Source organism: Lonchura striata, chromosome 2, assembly GCF_046129695.1.
Source record: "Lonchura striata isolate bLonStr1 chromosome 2, bLonStr1.mat, whole genome shotgun sequence".
NCBI classification, from domain to species: domain Eukaryota; kingdom Metazoa; phylum Chordata; class Aves; order Passeriformes; family Estrildidae; genus Lonchura; species Lonchura striata.
Genome location: NC_134604.1, coordinates 69,271,687 through 69,293,590, shown reverse-complemented (window position 1 = coordinate 69,293,590; position 21,904 = coordinate 69,271,687). Strand labels below are relative to the sequence as shown.

Sequence of the window (21,904 nt, the reverse complement as noted above, 5' to 3'; positions counted from 1 at the left end):
CCAGCAATGTGAACTGCATGAGGTTCAGCCATGCACATCCTGGGCGAGGGACTGCCCGTGCCAATCCTGGTGGCTTTTTATGGGCTTGTGATAGGAAGGATGGAATGATGAATGGGACAAAAGGAATGAAGAACACAAGTTTCTCTTGTCACTAGATGGCCCTATGTCCTTTCACTAAATGCACAGGGTTTTCTTTTACAGCCCCAGATCTGCAGCCTTACAGCTGTGTGCTTGCAGGATCATAAGCCATATCTGGGAAGGGAAATCACTGGGAGGTGGAAAAATTCACCTGGTCTTTGATGATGGTTTTTATTATGTCCTTGGTAACTTCCCTGAGTAAAACGAATACTACTGCAAGAAAACTCATGCTTTGAGATTTGTATTAAATGGTACCTTTGTGGAGAATTTCTGGAGAATTAAACCAAAAAAGGAGGCATTTAAGAAGCTACTGGGCATTTAACTCAGGTGCAGGCTGGTGGAGGGACAGGAGCTTCTCTTGTTCAATCCTTCATTAGGTGGGAGACAAAGAGGAGCTGTCTTCCAGGACACTCCTGAGATGACACAAACTGATGGGATGAGGCCTTCCAGGTTCCTTGTGCACCACCAGCCACCCCTGGGGTCACCTGGCCCCTGGCCAAGGGTCACTGGTCACTGCTCTCATGTCAGCAACTGCCATCCTGTCCCACACTCAGCCCCTGGCACTTGCTTCTGGGTTGTATTGTCTTGGAAACTCTGGCTTCAAGGCACAAATTTACCTTCTGAAGATCCTCTTGTTCAGGAACAGGGACCTCACTGCCACAGCCCACACACAGCAGCCTGGAGGAAGGTCTGGAGCACTGGAGGCAGCGGGGGATAGAGCATTGCAGGGAAGTCATACCATTTTTTGACCCATGATGGTGGTATGAAACTCTTCTGGGATTTTGGCTTCTGTGAGGTGGAACAGGCAGGCAGCTCTGTCTGTTGGAGCAGAGTGTTGACATTTAAATGAGGGTACACTGAACTCTGTGCAGTAGGCAGAGGACATGCACTAAAGCCCTGTGGACATCTGCTGCCCCAAACCCCTTACACTGATAGCCACATTTTCATTTTTTGGATGTCTCTAAATAACTGAAAAGCTACTGCAGGTGTGACTCTGGCCAAACAAGCAGACCAGATTGTTGCTTTCCCCAGGAAAAATACTATTATGTTGCAAAAAACACCAATATGTTCAGGGCTTTCACTGGCTCTATTGGCTCAAGGCTGAGTATTTTATCAACTGCCAGATCTCTCAAGTATATTCAAGCGATGTTTGAAGCAAAATTCTTGCCTGGAAGAAGTTACTATCTGATTATATAATCCAAAGCCATGAAAGACTGGGAGCATTTTTCTACTGATTTCGAAAGGATTTGGATTAGGCCCTGAGGAGCTAGTCTAGCATCTCCCCTTCATATCAGCAGCCTCTGTGTTTTGAGGACACAGCCCTTGTAATAACAACTATTTGCAGGGGTATTTGAAGGATCACAGCTTCAGCTGCACAAATTACACAAGACACAAGTGACCACAGTGGGAAAGGAAGCAAGTTTGCTTATTTAGATAATTAGCAGGCATTTGAGACTAGTTTTGCTGTCTAACACACTATTGACAGACTAATAGTTCTGTCTGATGAAGCAGCAATTGTAACAATAGTCATAATCCACTGAAAAAACCAACCCTCCTAGACACTGCTGCCAGAAAAGGAAGGGTAAGATTGTGTTTCTCCTTCATCTGAGTGAACAGACCATGTGCCCAAGAAGCATCCTTGGCTGGGAGAGGAAGGGCTCAATGAGCTACTGAGTGGCAGCTTCAGAGGATGCCTTGCTTTTATGGCCTCAGATAGCTGCAGGCATAATTTTGCACCTGCAGTTTTGGTCAGATGGATAACTGCGGCCCTTATTGACCTACATCATGTGATGCCTTGAAACCAGTGCTGCAAGCACAAATAGTTGTGGCTTATTAGGAAAGGTATCATTTGAGAGCAGATATAATGCTGGGTGTTATGTCCCTTCTGAAAACTGCCTGTGCTGTGAGTATAACCCCATCAATCACAGAATCACAGAATGGGTCAGGCTGGACCACATGGGGTCATCTGGACCAAACTCCCTGCTCAAGTAGGGCCATCCCAGAGCACACAGCACAGGATTGCATCCAGACTTTCCTTGAATATCTTCACTGAAGGAGACTCCACACCCTCTCTGTGCATTTTGCTCTGGTGTGCAATCACTGCACAGTAAAGAAGTACTTCTTCATGTTCATCTGAACTTCCTGTGCATCTGTTTCTGCCCATTGCCTTCTGTAATACTGCTTGACACAAAGTCCTTCCAGCAGGTAGTTCCTTCCCAGAGCTGAGCTGGGGAACTGAGGAGTGTCTCTACTCACTTCAGGGGACTACCATGGTGAAAAGGAGAACTGAGGACATTTGGTTTTAACCTGATCTTGTCTTATCCTGTCCAATGGCTGGGTGAGCTGAAGGTATGGGTAAGCAAATCCTCCAGGGTGAATGCAGGAATGGGGTGAAAAGAGGTGTTTTCCAGAAGAGAGAGTCTCCATTATCTCACAGCCCATGGAGGGGTTGTGCAAAAGTCCTCCTTTATTCCATCCCACCCAGAGCTCATTCGGAACCAGATTACAGAGTCAGGTTTTTCTCTTCTTTTCATGCAAGTCATAGGAGACTGGTAGAGATCCATGACCCAGGTAGCAATATGAACTGACTGGCCTCAACCTGTGTAAGGAACACCTGGGACTTGGCTTTAATTTGCTTTGTAGGACATACAGAATTTTTTAAAAATTAAATGGGTCAGGATAGTTGACAGGAGGGTTGATGGGCAGCAGAGGGCTCTGTGTGTTGCTCCCCACAGCTCTGCTGTGCAATTTCACTATCGCTTACATCCCATGCTTCCCAGAGACAGGAGGAAAAATCAACTAATGCAGATTTCCTCTGCTTCTTCTCTTCAGGGAATCAGTCTATTGAGAAATTCATTAAAATCCACTGTGCCTGAGATAGAAAAACATCACCTGACAAGAAAATGCTCTTATGGAAAACAAGCCTTTGATAGCTTTACATGCTTCTTGAACACAGGGAAAGCCAGTCAATAACATTCCTTGTGGCCTAAAAGCAGAAACATCTGTCAGAGGCGGCTTGCTGGGCTGAATATAGCAGCAGGAAAGCCCAACTGATTAACTCCATCCTCTTCCTAACATGTTTTTGCAGTTCCCAGAAATCCCTAGAAAGGGCTCCTGAGGACACTGGCACCATTACAAGCCAGCTATAATTCAGTAAACAGAGTGATGAAGAAAACATTATCCTGACTGCAGCTCACCTCTAGCATCCAGGTTGCATAATTCGCGTGTACTTCATTCTATACTCCCTTAGTTGTGTGGCAGGCTTGTGATTTAGGAAAAAAGGAAGACTGAGCCCACAGCTGATGAAGGAAAGAATAAAGTGATTGTTGTGAGGAGGAAAAGAGAGTTGGGGTCCATACAACCTTGAAAATAGACTGGGTCAGGGGAAACTGGCAGAAAATATTAGAGCAGTAATACAGTGGACACAGGAAGTACCTCCAGTGTGTCTGGGCTGATCCTTCTTAGTGCAACCACCCACCAGCATCCTTCTTCCAACCCCTGCTTTTTTCATCCACATTTGTAGATTTATCTCTATTAAAAAAAAGCTAAAATTTCTTCTTTGCTATATTTTACCTCTGTCCTTCCTTATAGGTGACAGTTCACCATGCATAACTGAGGAACTTCTCAAAAAAATGCAGTGAGTTTCCTGACAACTCTTGCCAACTTCATCACAATTTTTCTACTTCTCTGGGAAGTAGAAAGGCTTTTTAGTTTTTAGACATATGTCTGGTTTTGTTGCAGGATTTTGAACAACCAGTGCAGTCAGGGTCACAAAACTTGTTGGAAACAGCTCAGAACACATAAATAGTAGTTAGTGTCATTCTTAAATCACAGTCTCACTGCATCCCACAACCACTGGACCATGCCAAGAGACCTCTAGATATGGTGCCTCAAGTAAACAATATTCAGTTTGAAATAAGTCTAGAGGAAAAAAGTAATCTTTCAGTTTCCAAAGTTTCTCATGCAGGGGAATAATTTGTGCAATCACAGAGTTACTCTGGATGCACATTTAAACATATTTATCTTAATTTTAATATAAATTTAAATAACTTCTGCATAATATTCATAAACATAAGACCTTTTGACCTCAACTGTGCTGCACAAAGAGAAGCAACTTACCTTGGAGATGAGGTAAATACCACTACTTATAGCAGAATGGTGGGATGGGAAAATGAAACAGCCTTTGTTAGAAAATTATATGTGGCCCATTCACAGCAGTTCTTCAGAGGGATATGAGTATTCACAGCACTATGTGGAGTCTTTGATTGATACCTAATTCTGAGTAGATCCTCATAGCTTAAATAAATAATTTCAATCAGAGTCTGAGGGATATACTACCCTCTGGGTGTTTTACATGTGTATGAAGTAGTTCTGTGCTGTTTTTTTCTTGAGGAAATGAACTGCCTCATTTTTTGAGTTTTTGCTCACTTTCAGTTTAGAGATTATTAACATTTATCAGCTGCAGCGTGGACCTTGTTCTGGAAATGTTTATCTTCAGATTTCATTTTTCTCCGTTGCATATGTCTACCTCTTAGCAAGTTTACCTTTCACCTCCTACAGTGGAAAATTATAACAACAAATCTGAAAGGCAACCCACTCTCTTTCTAGCTCTAGCTCTCCTAGAGGACTCTTCAAAATCCTCCCTCTCATAGTCAAGTCAAAGACATCAAAAATACAACACAACGAGAAGACTCTAGCCTTGAGTCACCCACTACCTATATATTTCCAAAACTGGACTAAAATTTCCAGAGGACTCTGCTGAAATCTCAAACTGGCATTGCATAGCACAAAATCCAGTGTGAAGAATGTTTGTTCTTTCTATAGCCAATAGCAACATTTCTTAAATTTTCTGCCTTTGCATGCTATTTCCTCAGTGGCCTGAAGCAATATCATGTTTTCACAGTAAAGGAAAAAAAAATTCTCAAAAAAGGAACATTGTAACTTCTTTTTTTAACTTTTTGGTTTGTTTTTTATTGCAATTACCAGACAAAAAAAAAAAAAAAACCAAAACCAAAACCAAAACAAAACAAAACAAAAAAAAAAAACAAAACAAAACAAACCCCCCCCCCCAAAAAAAAAAAACCAAACAACCAAAACCACAGAAACATTTTCTGTTATGTATTTTGGTTAGTATTTGTTAGAAGCTTTTTTCTTTTCAGACTGACTTGCCCGCTGAAAAGAAGCTGATTTCTTGCCATTGCTTCTTGACCATTTGACTGATGCAGCCCTCCCCTTAATCCTGCTACAGATGAGTGAGATAAGAAACATCCCCCGGGGCCATGGGGATCTGCTCCGGGCCAGCATGAACTTCTCGATCTGCCCAGCATCTTTCCTCACAATGTGCTGTGCACAGTCATTAGGTTTCCCATCCTTTGGCACTCCTGCCACCTGACTTCACACATCCCTTCCCTCCTCTAGTCCCCATACATTAGATTCCTGACCCTTATTCCCACTGTCTTTCCCAGTTCCCCAGCCTGCTCCAAAGCACTGCCATCTGCTCAGGCTTTACAGCTCTGAGGAAACAAACAAGGAAGAAAGATTGGGAATTTTTTCTCCACAGGATGGTTCCCTTGTCACAATCATATTCCAGCTTTCTTACCCTGTTCCTCACATTCACTCTGTGGGGAGAATTGCAGCAGATGGAGGATGTCACCTAAAATAAAGCTTGTCTGAAAACTCAAATAGAGCAAAATAGAGCAGATGATGTGTTCATAGAATCATTTAGGTTGTAAAAGACCTTTAAGATCATTGAGTCCAACCAGTAATCTGGCACTGCCAAGTCTACCTTTAAATCATGTCCCCAAGTACCACATCTACACATCTTTTAAATACCTCCAGGGATGGTGACTCAGCCATCTATCTCCCTGGGCAACCTGTTCCAATGCCTGACAACCCTTTCCTGAATTTTTTTTTTTCCCTAATATACAATCTAATCTCCCTTGGCACAACTTGAGGCCATTTCCTCTGGTCCTGTCACTTGTTACCTGGAAGAAGAAAGAGGCCTACCCCTACCTGGTTACAAACTCCTTTCAGGCAGTTGTAGAGAGCTATAATGTACCCCCTGAGCCTCTTTTTCCCCAGATTAAACAACTCCAGCTCCCTGAGCTCCAAGTTTGTACCAGGAATGTGCTAGGCAAGATATCACAGACCCTCAGCTCAATTTAGCCTCATGTCCTCTTCCTCTAGCTGTGCCCTCAGGTGGCCTGGGGACACAGCAGGACCACAAGCCAGAGTGACAGGCAATCTGCCATAGGATCCCAAACAACCCAGGCTGAAAACACACAAATTTTGGGGCAGGTGGTAAGCAGCATCCAGCAGAGGCTGATGTCAGAGCCCATGAGATTCCCCTGGTCTGGACCAGAGGCTCATCAGCATTATGCAGACTCAACCTCAGGCAAGGCAGCAAGCCAAACCAAACCTGCTCAGGGAGCCTTTGCTACAGGACTTTTGCATTTTACAAAAGCCATGAAATGCTTCTGAGGGAAGCAGCAGAGTCCCTACATCCCTAAAACTGCAGGAGGGTTGTTATGTGTGGCAAGGAACACAGAATTAGACATGTTAATCTCTGCATAACCGGATCTCCTCTGCCATGTGCTGGATTCTACACCTGGGACAGGGCAGCCCTGTCATACAGTCATAGAGCTCTTGTTCATACAGTCATACAGCCCTTGTTCATACAGTCTGTGTGGGGAATGAGACGCTGGAAAGCAGCGCCATGGAACAGGCTCGGGGGTCCTGGTCAGTGGCGTGTTGAGCAAGAGTCAGCAGTGCCCTGGCGGCCAGGAGGGCCACCCGTGTCCTGGGGGTGGCACCAGGCACAGCATGGCCAGCTGGGCAAGGGAGGGATTGTCCTGCTCTGCTCTGCACTGGGACAGCCTCACCTCCAGTGCTGGGGGCAGTTCTGGGTGCCACCATATAAGAAAGACATTAAACTGTTAGAGAGCGTCCAAAGGAGGGCAACAGGGATGGTGAAGGGTGTGGAGGGGAAGCCTTCTGAGGAGCTGCTCTTCAGCCATCGGTCTGTTCGGCCTGGAGAAGACTGCGGGGAGAGCTCAATGCAGTTACAGCTTCCTCGAGAGGGGAAGAGAGGGGCAGCACGGATCTGTGCTCTGTAGTGGCACTGACAGCACCGGAGGGGATGACCTAAAGTTGCGTTAGAGGGGATTTAGGTCGCACATTAGGAAACGGTTCCTCACCCAGAGAGTGGCTGGGCACTGGGGCAGGATCCCCAGGGAAGTGTCACAGCACCAGCCTGACAGAGCTCAAGAAACATTTGGACAACGCTCTCAGGCTCATGGTGCGACTCTCGGGAATGTGCTGTGCAGGGCCAGGAGCTGGACTCGCTGATGCTTGCCACTCCCTTCCAAGTGAGGAGGACACTCCGTGACTCTGTGAGGGGCTGCCGCCGCGACAGCACGAGCCCTGCCCGCGGAGCCGCGCGGGGCCGGCCCGCCTCAGCGAGCACGCGCCGCCCCGCCCGCCCGGTCACGTGCCCTCGGACATGGCCGGCGCGCGGGAGGATGGCGGGAGCGGCGGCGGCGCGAGCGGCAGTGGCGGGAGCGGGCTCCCCTTCCGCCCCTACATCTGCTCCTTCCCCGGCTGCGACGCCACCTTCAACAGGGCCTGGCGGCTGTCCGCCCACCTCTGCCGGCACACGGGCGAGGTGAGCCGCGGCGGCTGGCAGGGAGGTGTCTGTGCGGCTGCGGCGGGGGCCGGGCAGGCCGCTCACCTCCCGGGTGCCGCCGCGGCCGGGGCCGGCCGGGGCATCCCGCTGACGGCCGGGCCCCCGAGGGGCCGGGCTCCCCCTGGAACAGCTCCTCTCTTTCAGAGGCCGTATGTTTGCGATTATGAAGGCTGCGGCAAAGGGTTCACGAGGGACTTCCACCTCACCCGACACCTCCTCACGCACACCGGGGAAAAGCCGTTCAAGTAAGGCCCAAGATTTCACTTCTTAAGCTGAAGTGCGGTTTTTCGTAAAGAAAGTAAGTTAAAACAGGGCGGTGTTAGAGGGCATGAATGCCTTTGGTGTCATGGTCACTGCCATAACAGTGTGCACGCAGGGTGGGATCAAACCCCTATTCTGGCAGTCATCTGTAACAAATGCTTAAAGGAATGGGCAGATCTCCCCCAAGAATACATTATTAAAAGGCTTACTTGGACTCTGGCTTTTAGTGTCTTCAAAGAATACTTCTGTATTTGAGTGGTGAGTTTCAGTAATTCTTCTGTGTATTGTTCTTGTACAATGATTTCTGTATCTGCCTAGGGAACAAGTTAGTGTGTGACAGCAGTAATTAAAAATGCAGTTCATTTCCAGGTGCACAGCTGATGGGTGCAATGAGAAATTTGGAACAAAATCAAACATGAAGAAGCACATTGAGCGCAAGCATCAGAATCAGCAAAAGCAGTATGTGGTGAGTAATTACCTTTGCGCTGTTCAGTGGAGGCTAAACAAGCTCCTTCTTGTATATCTGGTGAAATAATTCAACTTGTTATTATATGATACTTGTATAAGTTCAAATACCATGACTGGGACTTAAGCAAACACGTGAACTGAACTGTCATTATTTGGCCTCTAATGATAACTTAATTTCCTCAATAGTGTGACTTTGAAGGCTGTAACAAATCTTTCAAGAAGCATCAACAACTTAAAGTTCATCTGTGTCACCACACCAATGAACCTCCCTTCAAGTATGTGGATTATTTTAATACTGAACTTTAACAGTTAAACACTGTAGATGAAAATAGGTGCATTTTGTCAGCCTTTTCATTGATGTGGCTCTAAAAAAAATAAATCAGTTTGTAGTCAGGGCTGCAAGTATATTTCTTGTATTAGTCCTTTGCTCAGTGATATGTTTTGAGCAACAATCTTGGTGACTTGGTAACTTCAGCATGTAGGAATATAAAAAGGTAAAACAGTATACAAAAGTATACTTGTATACAAAAGTTCACAAAAGTATACAAAAATTTAAAGACTTAACATCTAAAATTAAAACCAAAAAAAACCAGTTAAACAATTTGTTTGATGAGTGGAGCTTAGCTCCCTAGTCAAAGCAACTTTGCAAGTTAAGTAGAATCTTGTAGTATTAATATTGATGATAATATCTTATGCACGTCATTGTTCACAACAAATTGCAGACTGATCAAAGAAGTTTTTGTTGTCCAAGAGAAAAATATAGAAAAGAAGATTACAAAAAGTTCACAAAACCTCACAGAAACAATTGAATTAGAGTCACTCACAAATGTAACCTTTAAATTGAGACCTTAGAAAAGTCAAGATTTGTCAAAACCTGAAACAAATACTAAACCTGACTTTACACAACATTGATAATGCTTTAACTTAAAGTTATAGAACTTAAAGCAAACAAGAAAAGTACCTTCATATAAAAAGTTTGTAACATTTTTTCCTAAGGTAATAAATATATACAATAGTGAAACTGTGTAACACAAAGTAGTAAATAGGTGACAAGTCAAAGATAGTTTAGAGCTAAAAAAGAGAGGGGGAATTGTAGTAATATAGAAAGGTAAAAGATTTTAGAAAGTGCAAAAAGGCCCCAGAAAGTAGACATAAAACTAAGAAAGTCTGGGAAATTTCAAAACCTTCTCATGCAAACTAGGAAAATAAGAACCAAGTAAATACATTTATATTTAATATAAGGAACAAGAACAAGAACTTATTGATAGTTTGAAATGTGAAAAGTCCTAGATATATGCTTTGCAAAGGTAGAAAAAGTTTCAATCTTATATAATGAATTATTGTGTCTTGTTTGAAGTTCATAGAAGTCCTTTTGTTAATGTTAAATCCACATGGGTCCTTTTCTTATTAGAGTATAATGGCTTTGCACCTTTTCTTTTATGCTATTGGTTCAAAGAATTTGTAGAAAAAGGCTTTGCATAAGCTGCCATCTTGTCTTTGATCTAGATTTGCATGGATGTTTGTTTCTCTGTGTCTCTTGCTTTTTGCTTGTATGATACAGACAGATAATAAATCCTAAGTTTGCAACAAGTCAGGGTCCCATCCTGTTTTGTGAGATGCAGGCTGATCCGGCAGATCAGCATTCCAGCAGTTTTATAAAAAATAACACAACATCCCCCCACCCCCCAGTTTTTAGTTCATAGTTTGAAATATAGGCATAAGAGCTTGCACAGTAATGAAAAATGCAGCTACCTTTATTTCCCAGTAAGAAGCAGTGACTTGGCTGACATTGAGTAGTGAGTACTACCTAGAAAAAGGGGAGAGACTTGGACACTAATCTTGGAAACAATGCATTGCAGCTCCATTTGGGTAACGCGTGACTATAGATCTGCTAAAAGCAATGTTCAGTCTTGTATTTCTTACAGGTGGGTCACACTTAACATGAGTGTTCATTCCACTTCAGTGAAATGCACTGTTATGGTTGGATGACAGACAGAAATGTCAGTGCTCTGCTGGTTCTGCACAAGCCACTTAAACCTTCCACTTTTTGTTCTTCTGTGTTTGAAGAGCCTGCTGTGTAGAGATGATACAAGGCTTGACTCTTCAGCTAAAGCTCAACTTGCTGTATATTTGGAAATCATACTATAGTTCTAACTCTCAAAGTCATCCAAGTCTATTAAAAAACTATTACGGAATTTACTTTTACAAGGTGAGGAGACATGCACAGTTCTGTAGGTGAAGGGAAACTTGGATTATTTTATTAATTTTAATAGTTCTTGACTATTAAACAAAAAATATGTAGCTACGGTGAAATAAATGAAACAACTATTTTGTACCTAGATGTAATAAAGAAGGATGTGGAAAGTGTTTCTCTACTCCAAGTCAGCTGAAGCGACATGAGAAGATACATGAAGGTAAAACTGGTTGGTTTTTCTTAAGTTATGTTTCAGCAAAGGAAAAAGGACTACTTCCAGTGCAGAGTATGCGTGGAATCTGAAAGTGTTCTGGGCCTTGTGATCCAGACTAGACAAGAACACCTGTTTTGAATAGCAAAGTGGGATATAACTGCAGGGTATTGCAGTGTTCAGTTGTGGTGTGTTTGTGGCAGTCTGAGCAGAGCTCAGGATTACTTCAGTTATTTCTTCTCCTGAGGTGCTTCCTTGCAAATAATTCATCTTTTGGAGATGGGCTGGTGGTAAAGGCATTAGCCTAGATGTCCAGAGTTTAGATTGAGTGGCCAGTTCTGCCACAGATTTCCTGTGGAGCCTTGGCAGAACCATGTGTATTTTTAGTTGTTAACCTATGTGAGAAGCTTTTAAGTGAAATTATCATAATGTGGCCATGTACAATAACCAGCTTTCCAGTGACAGGAAAAAACCAAAACCAAACCAAGTAAACCAAACAGACTAGGAAGAGTAACCAGAAGGCTGTGATTTGTACTGTGATTCCTTTTTTTTTAAGATAAGGACTTGTTCATAGGTTTTTGAGGATTCTGGTCCGGGGATTTAAATAGTGTTGACTTTCTGTGGTTCCTGCCTGCTTGATAGACTAGTAGAATCTCTTTAGACTCTGGAATACTACTACATGGTCAGTATTTCTTTTTAATATGCAGGACAAATATTTATGTAGAAGTAATGTATATTCCTAGTTATTTTCATCTATTTGAGAGAAAGTGTATGGCTGGGAGGAAGTAGCTTTACTGAAGCAAGGAGAGAGAGTTTCGCAAAATTATTTAGGTCAGAAAGGATCTCTGAAGGTCACCTGGTCCAGCTCCCTGCTCAAAGTGGGGCCAGTTAGACCAAGATGTTGAGGACTACATCCAGTGGTGTTGAATGGTTCCACGGCTAGGGCTTCCACAGCCTCTCTGGTGTCAGTGATACAAGGTTTCTTATTTAAAACTGCTAGGATTTTCTCTTGTTCTAATTTGTGTTGATTGTTTATTATCTCTTATCCCATTACTGTACAATATGAGAAGAGAGAAGGAATTACTGGCTTTTAATTTTCATATGCTGGACGTGGAGTTGCCCCTTGTAAAATTGGACTGTTTGCCAGGCCCCCTGTGATTGTAAACATCTGTCCCATCCAACAGGCTACGCATGCAAGAAGGAAAACTGCTCATATATAGGAAAAACGTGGACAGAGCTTCTGAAACATAATAAAGTCAGTCATGCAGGTAAATTCCAAATGCTTTAGTAAACTTACGATACAAATAGGAAACCAGCTGCTAATCTGGAGTCCTTGCTGCACTCACTTCATAACTTATCAGTGTGTTCCAAACTTATCTACTAACTTTATTGGTAAAGTGGCTGTCACTCCAGCTAGACCTTTGATGAAAATTCTGCTCAGTATACTAACTTAACTTTGTGATTCAGTTAACAAAAAATTGTTTTATGTAGGATTTCAGATCTGGATAATTCATAGTGCATTATCCTCCTGAAGTCTATGTTTCTTGTATTTCGTGTTGATGTTAGCATTGTTCTAATAGACCACTAGGGTTTGATTCTGAGCTTCTGTAAGAAATTTTTTATTTATACTCTGCCTTTCTTTCTCCCACTTAGAGCCAATAGTCTGCAGTGAATGTAACAAAACTTTTAAACGGAAGGATTACCTCAAGCAGCACCAAAAGACACATGCTGTGGAGAGAGAAGTCTGCCGCTGCCCCAGAGAAGGATGTGGAAGAACTTACACAAATTTATTTAACCTTCAAAGTCATATCCTCTCTTTTCATGAGGAGAAAAAACCATTCTTTTGTGATTATCCAGACTGTGGAAAAGTGTTTGCAATGAAGGTATGTATTTTTAACTGTTCTGATCTGAATCCCATTATTTGAAAATATAAACTTAACTCCTTTTCTTTTCCCCCCTGCTCTTTGTAACTGCAGCAGAGTCTAACAAGGCATGCAGTTGTACATGATCCTGAAAAGAGAAAGCTGAACTTGAAAGTAAGTTACACTCTCGGAAAAGTCTTCTCACCCCTACCCTGTCACTGCAGAGGAGGGTAAATGTTACTGTTTTAGAATGTGACTTCAAGCAGGAAAACAACAGGAAAATCTAGGTAATTTGTGAGATTCCTAATTTATGAAGTTCCTTTAGCTAATGCAGTCCTGTCCTCTACACTGATATCTTTTTTCCCTGCCACAACAGTATTCTCTGCTCCACAGATATATAAGTTTACTAATTCTGGATCTTTTTCTGCCAGGCAAAGCGTTCTCGTCCCAAGAGGAGCTTAGCCTCTCGTCTCAGTGGCTACATTCCTCCTAAAACGCAGCCAGGAAAGGATGAGGTTGTGATGTTGTCTTATCTGCAAGACAGCAGATAAGCTCATGGAAAATGGAGTACCAGCTGTTGAAATTCAGACTCTGTAGTGAAGGTTAACCAGGACAGTGTTCTTCATGGAATGACCAACACAAAGCTCAACAATCACTTTAGATACTAAAGTTAATTTTCTTAAATTTTATTTTTTGGATAAATACATATTGTTTACACTTCTTCAGAAAGTCATTGATGCAACTCATTTGATTTCAGATCTTCGTTTTCATCTTTCTTTACTGTACTGCTTTTCTTGATTTCCATCTTCTGGTGTTCTTTCAACTCTTTGTCAGACATGTGCCTGAAAATACAGGTACTCACTCCTTCTCTAGCAACTTTTGGCTTGGAAAGGTAAGTTGCTTTCGCAGACACAGTCTCCAAAATTTGATCAAAAAGCATGAACTAAAAAGGAGGAGAAAAATGGAACTAAATGAATGCCCAAATAGAGGTAGAAAAATATTTCAAGCTGCTCTGTAATAACATGACCTGTTAAGTTTAGCTATTAGCTGAAACAAGCTAGTTGCAAGTCCTAGTTTGAGCACTTCAGCTTGTCCTTTCCTAACTCTTCTTTACTCATAAACAGATTTTAGGCAAGTCACTAGAGGGGGATTCATCAATTTCCTAAGATTTAGGCTGTACTGCTGACTCACAGTGTTTTGCTCTTTAAGGGTGTCCATTAGAGTGGTCTGCATCTGACTTCTCTGCACCCTCCTCTTCCTCTAGATTTAGGTATGTTATTATATGAGGCTTTTTTCTTAAGGGGTAGCATTGTTCTAAGGTTAACAAGACCTGGTAATATTGAACTGAGTAACAGTGCATTCATGTAACACACTGAATTCCTAATCTCATTATTAAGCCTTTAACTGTAAGGACAATGTAAATCAGGACTATGTCATGAAATGTTTTGTTCCCTCCCATCATGAGTTTTTCCTGTTACTCTTTCCCTGTGAATTTAACTTCCTATAAAAAGTTTTGTTCTTTTTGAATGAAATACTATCACAATTCTCCCTAGCAATTTAGTTGAGACAATTGTCAAGAACACCCAGTTCACTACACACATTGAGGAGAAAAAAAATGTCTTACAGACTATTTATAAAAATCTATTTTTGTGAATGACAGTGAAATCTCAAGGCCTTGCAATTATACTTGGAAGTTGCCATCAGCTGCTTAACATTTTTAGTAATGTTTGCTTTGCTAGTCTTGGAACACCATTCCAATAGTTTTTCATGTAGGAATGGACAACTAACCTTAGCCAAAGTTGTATAAATGCAGCTCCAGAAGAACTGTTGGTGAAATAATCCAGCTAAAATACAGATTTATTTTTTTTTTAACTGCACTGCTGAAGTTTTCAGAGTGGGTGAACTGGCTGAAGTCATAGATCAGAAAATTGCACTGGCCCCATTAATAGGGTGGTGCTGCATAGGAGTAGGAGCTGCTTAGACCCTGCTGTCCAAGCCAGTACTGCAGCTGGATTCTTAAGGAAACATGGTATTTGAACTGTTTCTCTGGGACTACTTCACCACTGTTTGAACAGGAGCAGCTTAAGGCAGATATGGGACCTAGATCTTCACTGAGATACTAAAAATTGTGGTGTACCCAATAAGGAGGGTCAATACTGCTGCAGCTATTTAATGTCCAACTTCCAGGAGTGCACTTACCATGTCTGTACTGCTACCTTTTGCTTGCCGGATGGTAACTTTAACATGGTGTCTCTTTTCAATCCACTGTGCTATCTGTTTAGTCTTGGTCTCTAAGTCGTTCTTGGCAATAGCTGAAGAAAAGGATAACTCCTTCTGAACCACCCCTGTTTAAAACAGAACTGAAACTCTGTTGGCTTAACATTTGACAAACCTGTACTAGTTGCTCTCTTTTGTCAGCTTTATGGTGCTTTGTCTGCTTGACTCCCTCCCCCCATGCTGCTTTCTCAGAGATCTCATTGTTTCAGCATGCACCACTCTCACCTGAGAGGGTGGTGCACTCTCACACTCACTGCTGCAAATGGGAGACTGAGTGCCTGTTTGAGGCACACAGGGAAAATTCATCAGGGTCAGAAGGCTTAAGGTATTTTTAATTACAGTCTCGATCATATGATCCACAATGTAGGTCTAACAAACAGATAAACACTGGATCTGGACTTAAAGACTTATTGTGCAAATTCCTGTGTTCAGCACGTAGGATAGCCAAAGGTAAAAGCTCTGATGTTAGATAGCTCTTCATCTCAAGCCCATTTTATTGGATGGTGAAGTGCAATATTCAACTGGAAGTACAAGAATGCCTTGTAATATATTTGAACAATCTACAGTCCCTTCCTCCTTCAAGTTTCTCTAAAGCAGTTACTATCTCAATAATTTTGTGGTTTCTGGAACAAAGCAACTCACTACCACAATAATGCACTACTCTAAAATTAGAACTGTACCCAAAGCACAGCTTTGTTAGCCTGAGGATATGAGGGGATACAAGGTCACATGCCTTTTCTAAAACCTCTTTGCCAAACAGAGTTTGATAAACTGCTGGAGCAGGCAGTCTTAAGAAAAAAAAAAAAATCAAACTGAAAAGTGTTAAATATTGAAAAAGTTCTCTTACTCTGTACAAGGAAGAGCTTCAGACTTTGTCTTCCCAGCAGCAAATGAGGAAGAGAGTGTTTCATGACTACTGGTGACAAACTATATAATTATATTGGTGTACGTGGTCCTTAGTTTGAAAAACCGCCTGTCATTCTATGCCTTAGTAAAAGAACAGAAATTCAGTGCGTTTCATGGAACCACAGCCTAGTTATATTCATTCAAATAAAGATATTTTTTAACAAGTCAGGAGATGCCAAAAGAGCAAATCCTGAGAGGTCAGTAGAAGGCTTCTCTGTGCAAGACTGGACTAATCCAAAATTGTATTTTCACCACTGCAAATCCTTAATAGCGTGGACTGCAATGACATTGCTTTGGATTTACACAAATACAAGTAAGAGGATTTAATCTCTTGAAACCACTTTTAATGCAGCATTTTTCAAAGTCCTCAGTGTTGTAGTGTTTACAGTGCACATACCTGGCTTTGGACTTGCTTTTTTCTTCTCTGCACGTTTAAGCTGTTCTTCATGAATCTGCTGCCCAGTCATTAGTCTGTAAACTGGAGGTTCTACATTCTCACGAAGCAGAACCAGCTTGAGGCCATTTTGATCCATAAGTTTGAGTGCCTCTGCTCGATGCATGTTTCCTAAGCTCTCCCCATCCTGGCTGATTACATGCAAAATGCGATAGGGAATTCTTCGCCCAACACTTCCAAATGCTGCTTTTCGTTTTTGTTGTGTGTGAGATTTTTCATCTGTACAAAATGGTTGAGTAAGCCCAAACACAGCTGACTTCTTAGGGTCAGATACCACTATCCAGAGTGGAGAAAAGAGCCACTTTTGTGCTGTCTGTGTCAGAAGAGTACCAAAGAACCTTTTTGCATATTTGTTCTCATTTCTGGTCACTTGACATAAATATTTCATTGTGCACAAGGCAGTCATTCTGAGGAAGAAGAAAGAACAAGTCACCCCATCAGTCAGATTCTTCTAGTTATATTAGAAAGACTTGACCTCAGTTCAATAAACCCTAGTGTTTGTAACTACTCTTTTAAAATGATACATGATGCTACTATGTGGAATCGTTGATCAACAGTCCTTTTACAGTAACAAAGGGATTTAACCAAATGAGTAAAATGTTTGAGTTGATGTTATGTTCAGTATTACCAAATCTGAGCCTGAACTTCTTTAAAGAATCTAACACTTTTAGTTCCTTTCTCCTCACTTTCAATTTTTAATCTAAATAGTTACAGACATCTATCCTGACATGGTACTCATGAAGCTATAAACTTTCTAGCATGTTTCCAAATATACCCATGCTTAAAGACTACTGAAATTCATCTTTGAGACATTTCATCCATTGGATTTTTTTCCCATTCTTCCCTGGCTCATGAAATTCCTCTGGCAATTTTGCTGCAGCTGCCCATTATTTGCATTTTGTTTGAGTCTTCAGAAACCGTCCATTTTCTAACAGCTGCAAAAAACTTTGGAAATTGTCCTGGTTTGTAAGATAAGCTTGTATTCTATTTGCCATCTGTTGGAGGTTGGGCAGGTTTGTTATCTCTTCCAAGAACAATGGTTTGCTCCGAAGAGGTAATGGTTTGTTAATGGGCCATTGACTGACTCACTGCAGGGCTGGTAACGTAACACCATCCCGTTGTGAGATGCTCCACCCAGAGGGGGAAGCCAAGCACTCTTTTATTGTATAAAGGGGTACTTTTTGGGAGACAGAGCAGCTCTCTCTCTCTTTGCGGGATTCCCAGAGAAGCAGCTCCTTCGGCGGAATTCCCAGAGAAACGGCCGGAGCTCAGAGGCAGCCCCGGCGCAGAGGAAGACCGGCCCAACTGGCACCAGATCTTCAGAGAAAACTATACCCTTCTAAAGATCACCACTTCCAGCTGCAATTCATCAGCCACTGCAAAAGGAGCAGCTATCATTTCAACAGGACTGCTACCAACACCCCGAATCCTCAGAGTGTCAGGTTGTGGACTTTATCACTAGTTTTGTTTGTTTTGTTTGTACCAATTGCATTTGCCTTTTTAAATTGTTATTTAGTTTCTCCTAGTAAAGAATTGTTACTCCCATTCCCATATCTTTGCCTGAGAGCCTTTTAATTTAAAAATCCTGGTAATTCGGAGGGAGGGGGTTTACTTTCTCCATTGCACAGGAGGCTTTTGCCCTCCTTCACAGACTCCTGTCGTGTCAAACCAAGACAGAAATAAAGAGCAATCTGTGAGTATTCTCTGCAGTTTTCCTATTTTATGTTTAAAAGGAAGCAATTACAGGAAAATCCAAGGATGATGCAGGAAACCAAACATGTGTCATACCACAGAAACTGGCAAGAGTGAGACCCCTTTTGCTCCGTAGGGAATGTGACTCTGCTCTATAAATACATAAATGTATACCCATATATATATACACATATATGACATGGTATAAACATGCAGCCATGTGCATACATACACATGGAAAAAGTGTAAACCATCAGCAAGGATAAAAATCTATTTATAATTCTAATCAGCGTTAGCACAGGAACAAGTAAGATAACTTGCCTGTGAATAAACTTAGTCTGAAAAGGGGACAGTGTGGAGGCTGGCATGGATAGCATACCTCAGCAGTAGGGACAATGTACATGCAAACTGCTTGAAGAAGGAACGAGATGAGTTTGTGAACAGGGTAGTCTCTAACGACTATGTGCTACAGCTGGATCCAGAACTCAAGCTAGCCACAGGGCACAGAGAAGAAATAAGATGATTTCCACAGCAGCCAAAAACCAGCTGTTAGAGCTACCTTCCCTTCCTGCCCTGGACTCTGCCTCTGCCCAGTCCAGATCCCTGTAGAACCAGTGTTTTTTCTTCCCTGTAAAAACAGCTTTTTGTCTGGCTTTGACTACAGCTCTATGACTGAACACCCAAGTATCTTTGTGCATAGCCACACAAAAGCCACGATGTCCTTGTTTTTAAAATTGTTTTATAAAACAGCTCTGGATCATACACTGCAGACTTGGTCCTCCTCAATTTGGGCATCACTGCTCCATTATAGAATGATATAATTCATCTTCCATTCAAAGGAGCCTGGCTTGCCTTTGAGAGCTACTGATTTATAAAATTAAGTAACAGTATCTCAGCAATGGAACAGCAGCTTGTTTTAAGGAAATGTTGACCTTGCTCTGCTAAACACATGGTGTTGTTGATATTCTCCTTCATTCTCTGGCACTATTTAAATTAATAAATCTAGCCATAGCTGTCTGAAAAAAAATCCTTTTTTATGGAAGGGTTTTTCTTTGCCTTGGACGGCAGACACGAGTGTTTCGCACTGTGCGTCTCGCTCATCCCTGCCGAGGCCGGCTGCCTTCGCTGGCTGGGAGCTCTGAGGAGCGGGCGGCTGCGGGCGCACTGGGAGCCGCGGGCGCAGCCGCGCTTCCCACGCCGGGCGGCCGGCACGGGACGGGGGTGGCGTCCCGTGGGAGGCGGCCAGCCTCCCGCGGGTGTCCCTCCGGTGAACAGGGAAGGAGGGCTGTACGTGGGTGTGTGACCGTGCCCTGTCGCGCCCGCCTTCCCGGCTCTGCGTGTCGCGGCGGTCACTGCGCGTGCCCGCGGCTCCCTGAGACCCCCTTACCTGCCGGCCGGGCCGAGCCGGGCCAGGCCGAACCGCCGGCCGCGGCCCGCCGCAGCAGCCGAGAAACCGACCCCAGCCTGCGGGAAGTGGCGGAACGCCCCGCCTCTCCCCCTTCCTTTTCCTCCTGCTCCTCCTCTTCCTCCGAGGGCGCCTCCGCCTCTTGCCCCCGCCCCGCGCGTGCCCGTGGTCGCGTGCGCGCCTCCGCTGGCGCACGGCCGCGTGAGCGCGCGTGGCGGAGCGGGCCCGTGTGTCCCGGTCCCTGTGCCCGGTCCCGTGTGTCCCGGCCCCTGTGCCCTGTCCCTGTGCCCGGTCCCGTGTGTCCCGGCCCTGTGCCCGGCCCCTGTGCCCGGCCCCTGTGCCCGGTCCCGTGTGTCCCGGCCCTGTGCCCGGCCCCTGTGCCCGGCCCCTGTGCCCGGCCCCTGTGCCCGGCCCCTGTGCCCGGTCCCTATGCCCGGTCCCTGTGCCCGGCCCCTGTGCCCGGCCCCTGTGCCCGGCCCCTGTGCCCGGCCCCTGTGCCCGGCCCCTGTGCCCGGCCCCTGTGCCCGGCCCCTGTGCCCGGCCCCTGTGCGCTCTCGCATTTCCAGGCCGGCAGGCGCGGCGTGCCCGGCTCCGAGCGCGCCGCTGCTGGGAGCTGCTGCTCCCCTGCGCGGCTCTGGGTTCCCGCTGCGCCTTCGCTGTGCTGCCGTGGGTGAGGGCTGCAGCTGGGGCACGGCCCCGCTGTGCCCTGGGGCCATCCCAGCAGGGCGGTTTGTTGCTGCGAGAGGGGATTGTGTGTGTGCTGAGGCACAGAATCACAGAATTTGGGTTTGGGTTGGAAAGGATTTTAAAACCTCATCTACACTAATCCTCTTCACTGAGCAGGAGAGCAGGAACGTCTTCAGCTCGATCAGGTTGCGCAGAGCCCTCTGTCTCCTGACTTTGAATGCTTCCTGGTATGAGGCATCTACTATACCCCGGGGCAGCCTGTGACAATGTTTCGCCACCTTCCGTGTAAAAACTTCATCCTTACCTCTAGTCTAGATCTACCCTCTTTTAGTTTTAAACCATAACCCATTGTCCTGTCACTCCAGGCTCTGCCAGAAAGTCTGCTCCCATGTTTCTTACAGACCCCATTAGGCGCTGGAAGGCTGCTGTGTGGTCTCCCCGCAGCCTTTCCAGACGGAGCAGCCCAGTTCTATCTCCAAAGGAGAGGTGCTCCAGCCCTCGGAGCATCTTTGTGTCCCTCCTCTGGACTGGCTCCAGATCCGTGTGCTTCCCGAGCTGGCGGCCGCAGAAGCTGGTGGCATCCAGAGGCGGATGCAGCCCTGCAGCGTAGCCCTGTCCCCGTCCCTGTCCCTGTCCCTGTCCCGGCGCGGGGAGCGGGCAGCGCACGGCGCAGCTGAGGCTGCAGGGGTCAGCAGCGTGTGCGGCTCTGCAGCCGCGCGAGTCAGCCCCAAGGCGGCTCGGCTGCTTGCATTTGTTACCTTCTTTGGTAGGAGAGGCTCTGCCTCGGCTGTGCGAGATCCTGCGTCCAATCTGGAGACGGAAACCTTTGAAAGAAACTGAAATTCATGTGCAAGCGCCGTGTCCCCAGCTGTAAGGAACACGCTAGCTAAGGCAGTCAGCCACTGAACAGCATGGGAGTTTGCTGAGGACCTCTCAACGGAGCCCAGGGGTTCGTGTCTATCGAGGGATGCTGCTTAGCCGTTCCGGCAGGAGCTAGAGCAACACCACAACATGTGCTTGTGTTTAGAATTTAGTACAAAATGAAGCTATGGGAAGCAGCTGATCTTCTTGCCTAAAAATAATCAGAACTTTTTATTTGATATGCTTTAGGCCACAGCTAAGTGACCCTTCTTTCCTCTCCCCTTCTTCTGTTCAGGAAGAAGAAATGCAATGAAGACCTGACCTGTATGGTTTTGGGCTGAAAGCTTTCTGTTCTTAACTGCAGTCTTAGAATGGTTTAATTTCATGTGCTTGCTGGTTTTGTTTTGTCATTGTGGTACATACATGTAAAAACAGTCTGTCATTGCTTAATGCTCTCCATCTTCACAGAAGATGTCATGTGGTAATCATGTGCAAACCCAGAAAACTTCCCTAAATCAGTTCACAATATGAACTTCATTCACATCACCTTATCCTCATTAAAAGTCCTTGCCGGCAGTAATGAATTTGGAAAAATGCCAGTAACAGAATTAGCCAAGTAGATGGTGAGCTGTGTTAAGACCCCGAATGACAACTGTATCTTCTTCTATTATATGCAAATAGAGCTGATTTTTTCCAACCTGCTCTTTTGTGCTTTTTTGTGCTTTCTTTCTTTTTTTCTTTTTTTCTTTCTTTTTTTTTTTAAATTTCACTCAGGCTCTATGCCTTTAGAGATGTAAGCTCTTT

At 44.3% G+C, this 21,904-nt stretch overlaps 2 protein-coding genes across 3 annotated transcripts; one reads left to right on the top strand and one right to left on the bottom strand.

Annotated features, from left to right (window-relative positions):
• Positions 1-7,632: 7,632 nt before the first annotated feature.
• Positions 7,633-18,008, top strand: GTF3A (general transcription factor IIIA). The gene is given in 10 exon segments (XM_021541998.3): positions 7,633-7,801; positions 7,967-8,067; positions 8,453-8,549; positions 8,738-8,826; positions 10,892-10,965; positions 12,141-12,224; positions 12,610-12,839; positions 12,933-12,992; positions 13,250-13,345; positions 13,347-18,008. Coding segments are annotated over 10 exon segments (1,062 nt in total). The 5' UTR covers positions 7,633-7,639; the 3' UTR covers positions 13,416-18,008.
• MTIF3 (mitochondrial translational initiation factor 3) lies at positions 13,475-19,632 on the bottom strand. Of its 2 annotated transcripts, none has more exons than XM_021542001.3 (4): positions 19,535-19,632; positions 16,399-16,862; positions 15,018-15,163; positions 13,475-13,761 (listed from the first exon to the last, which is right to left on the bottom strand). In XM_021542001.3, the coding sequence occupies exons 2-4, from the start codon at positions 16,859-16,861 to the stop codon at positions 13,549-13,551; spliced, it is 822 nt and encodes a 273-aa protein (XP_021397676.1). In that variant the 5' UTR covers position 16,862; positions 19,535-19,632; the 3' UTR covers positions 13,475-13,548. The 2 variants fall into 2 exon arrangements, with proteins under 2 accessions (XP_021397676.1, XP_021397677.2); XM_021542002.3 differs by having other exon boundaries at positions 15,018-15,130.
• Positions 19,633-21,904: the final 2,272 nt, after the last annotated feature.

Coding starts and splice junctions, on each gene's coding strand:
- MTIF3 (XM_021542001.3), bottom strand. CDS start 16,861: ATGACTGCCTTGTGCACAATGAAATATTTATGTCAAGTGACCAGAAAT. Junction 15,164..16,398: donor AAAAGCAAGTCCAAAGCCAG/GTATGTGCACTG, acceptor TGTTTTAAACAG/GGGTGGTTCAGAAGGAGTTA. Junction 13,762..15,017: donor AAGGTAGCAGTACAGACATG/GTAAGTGCACTC, acceptor CCTCCTTTTTAG/TTCATGCTTTTTGATCAAAT.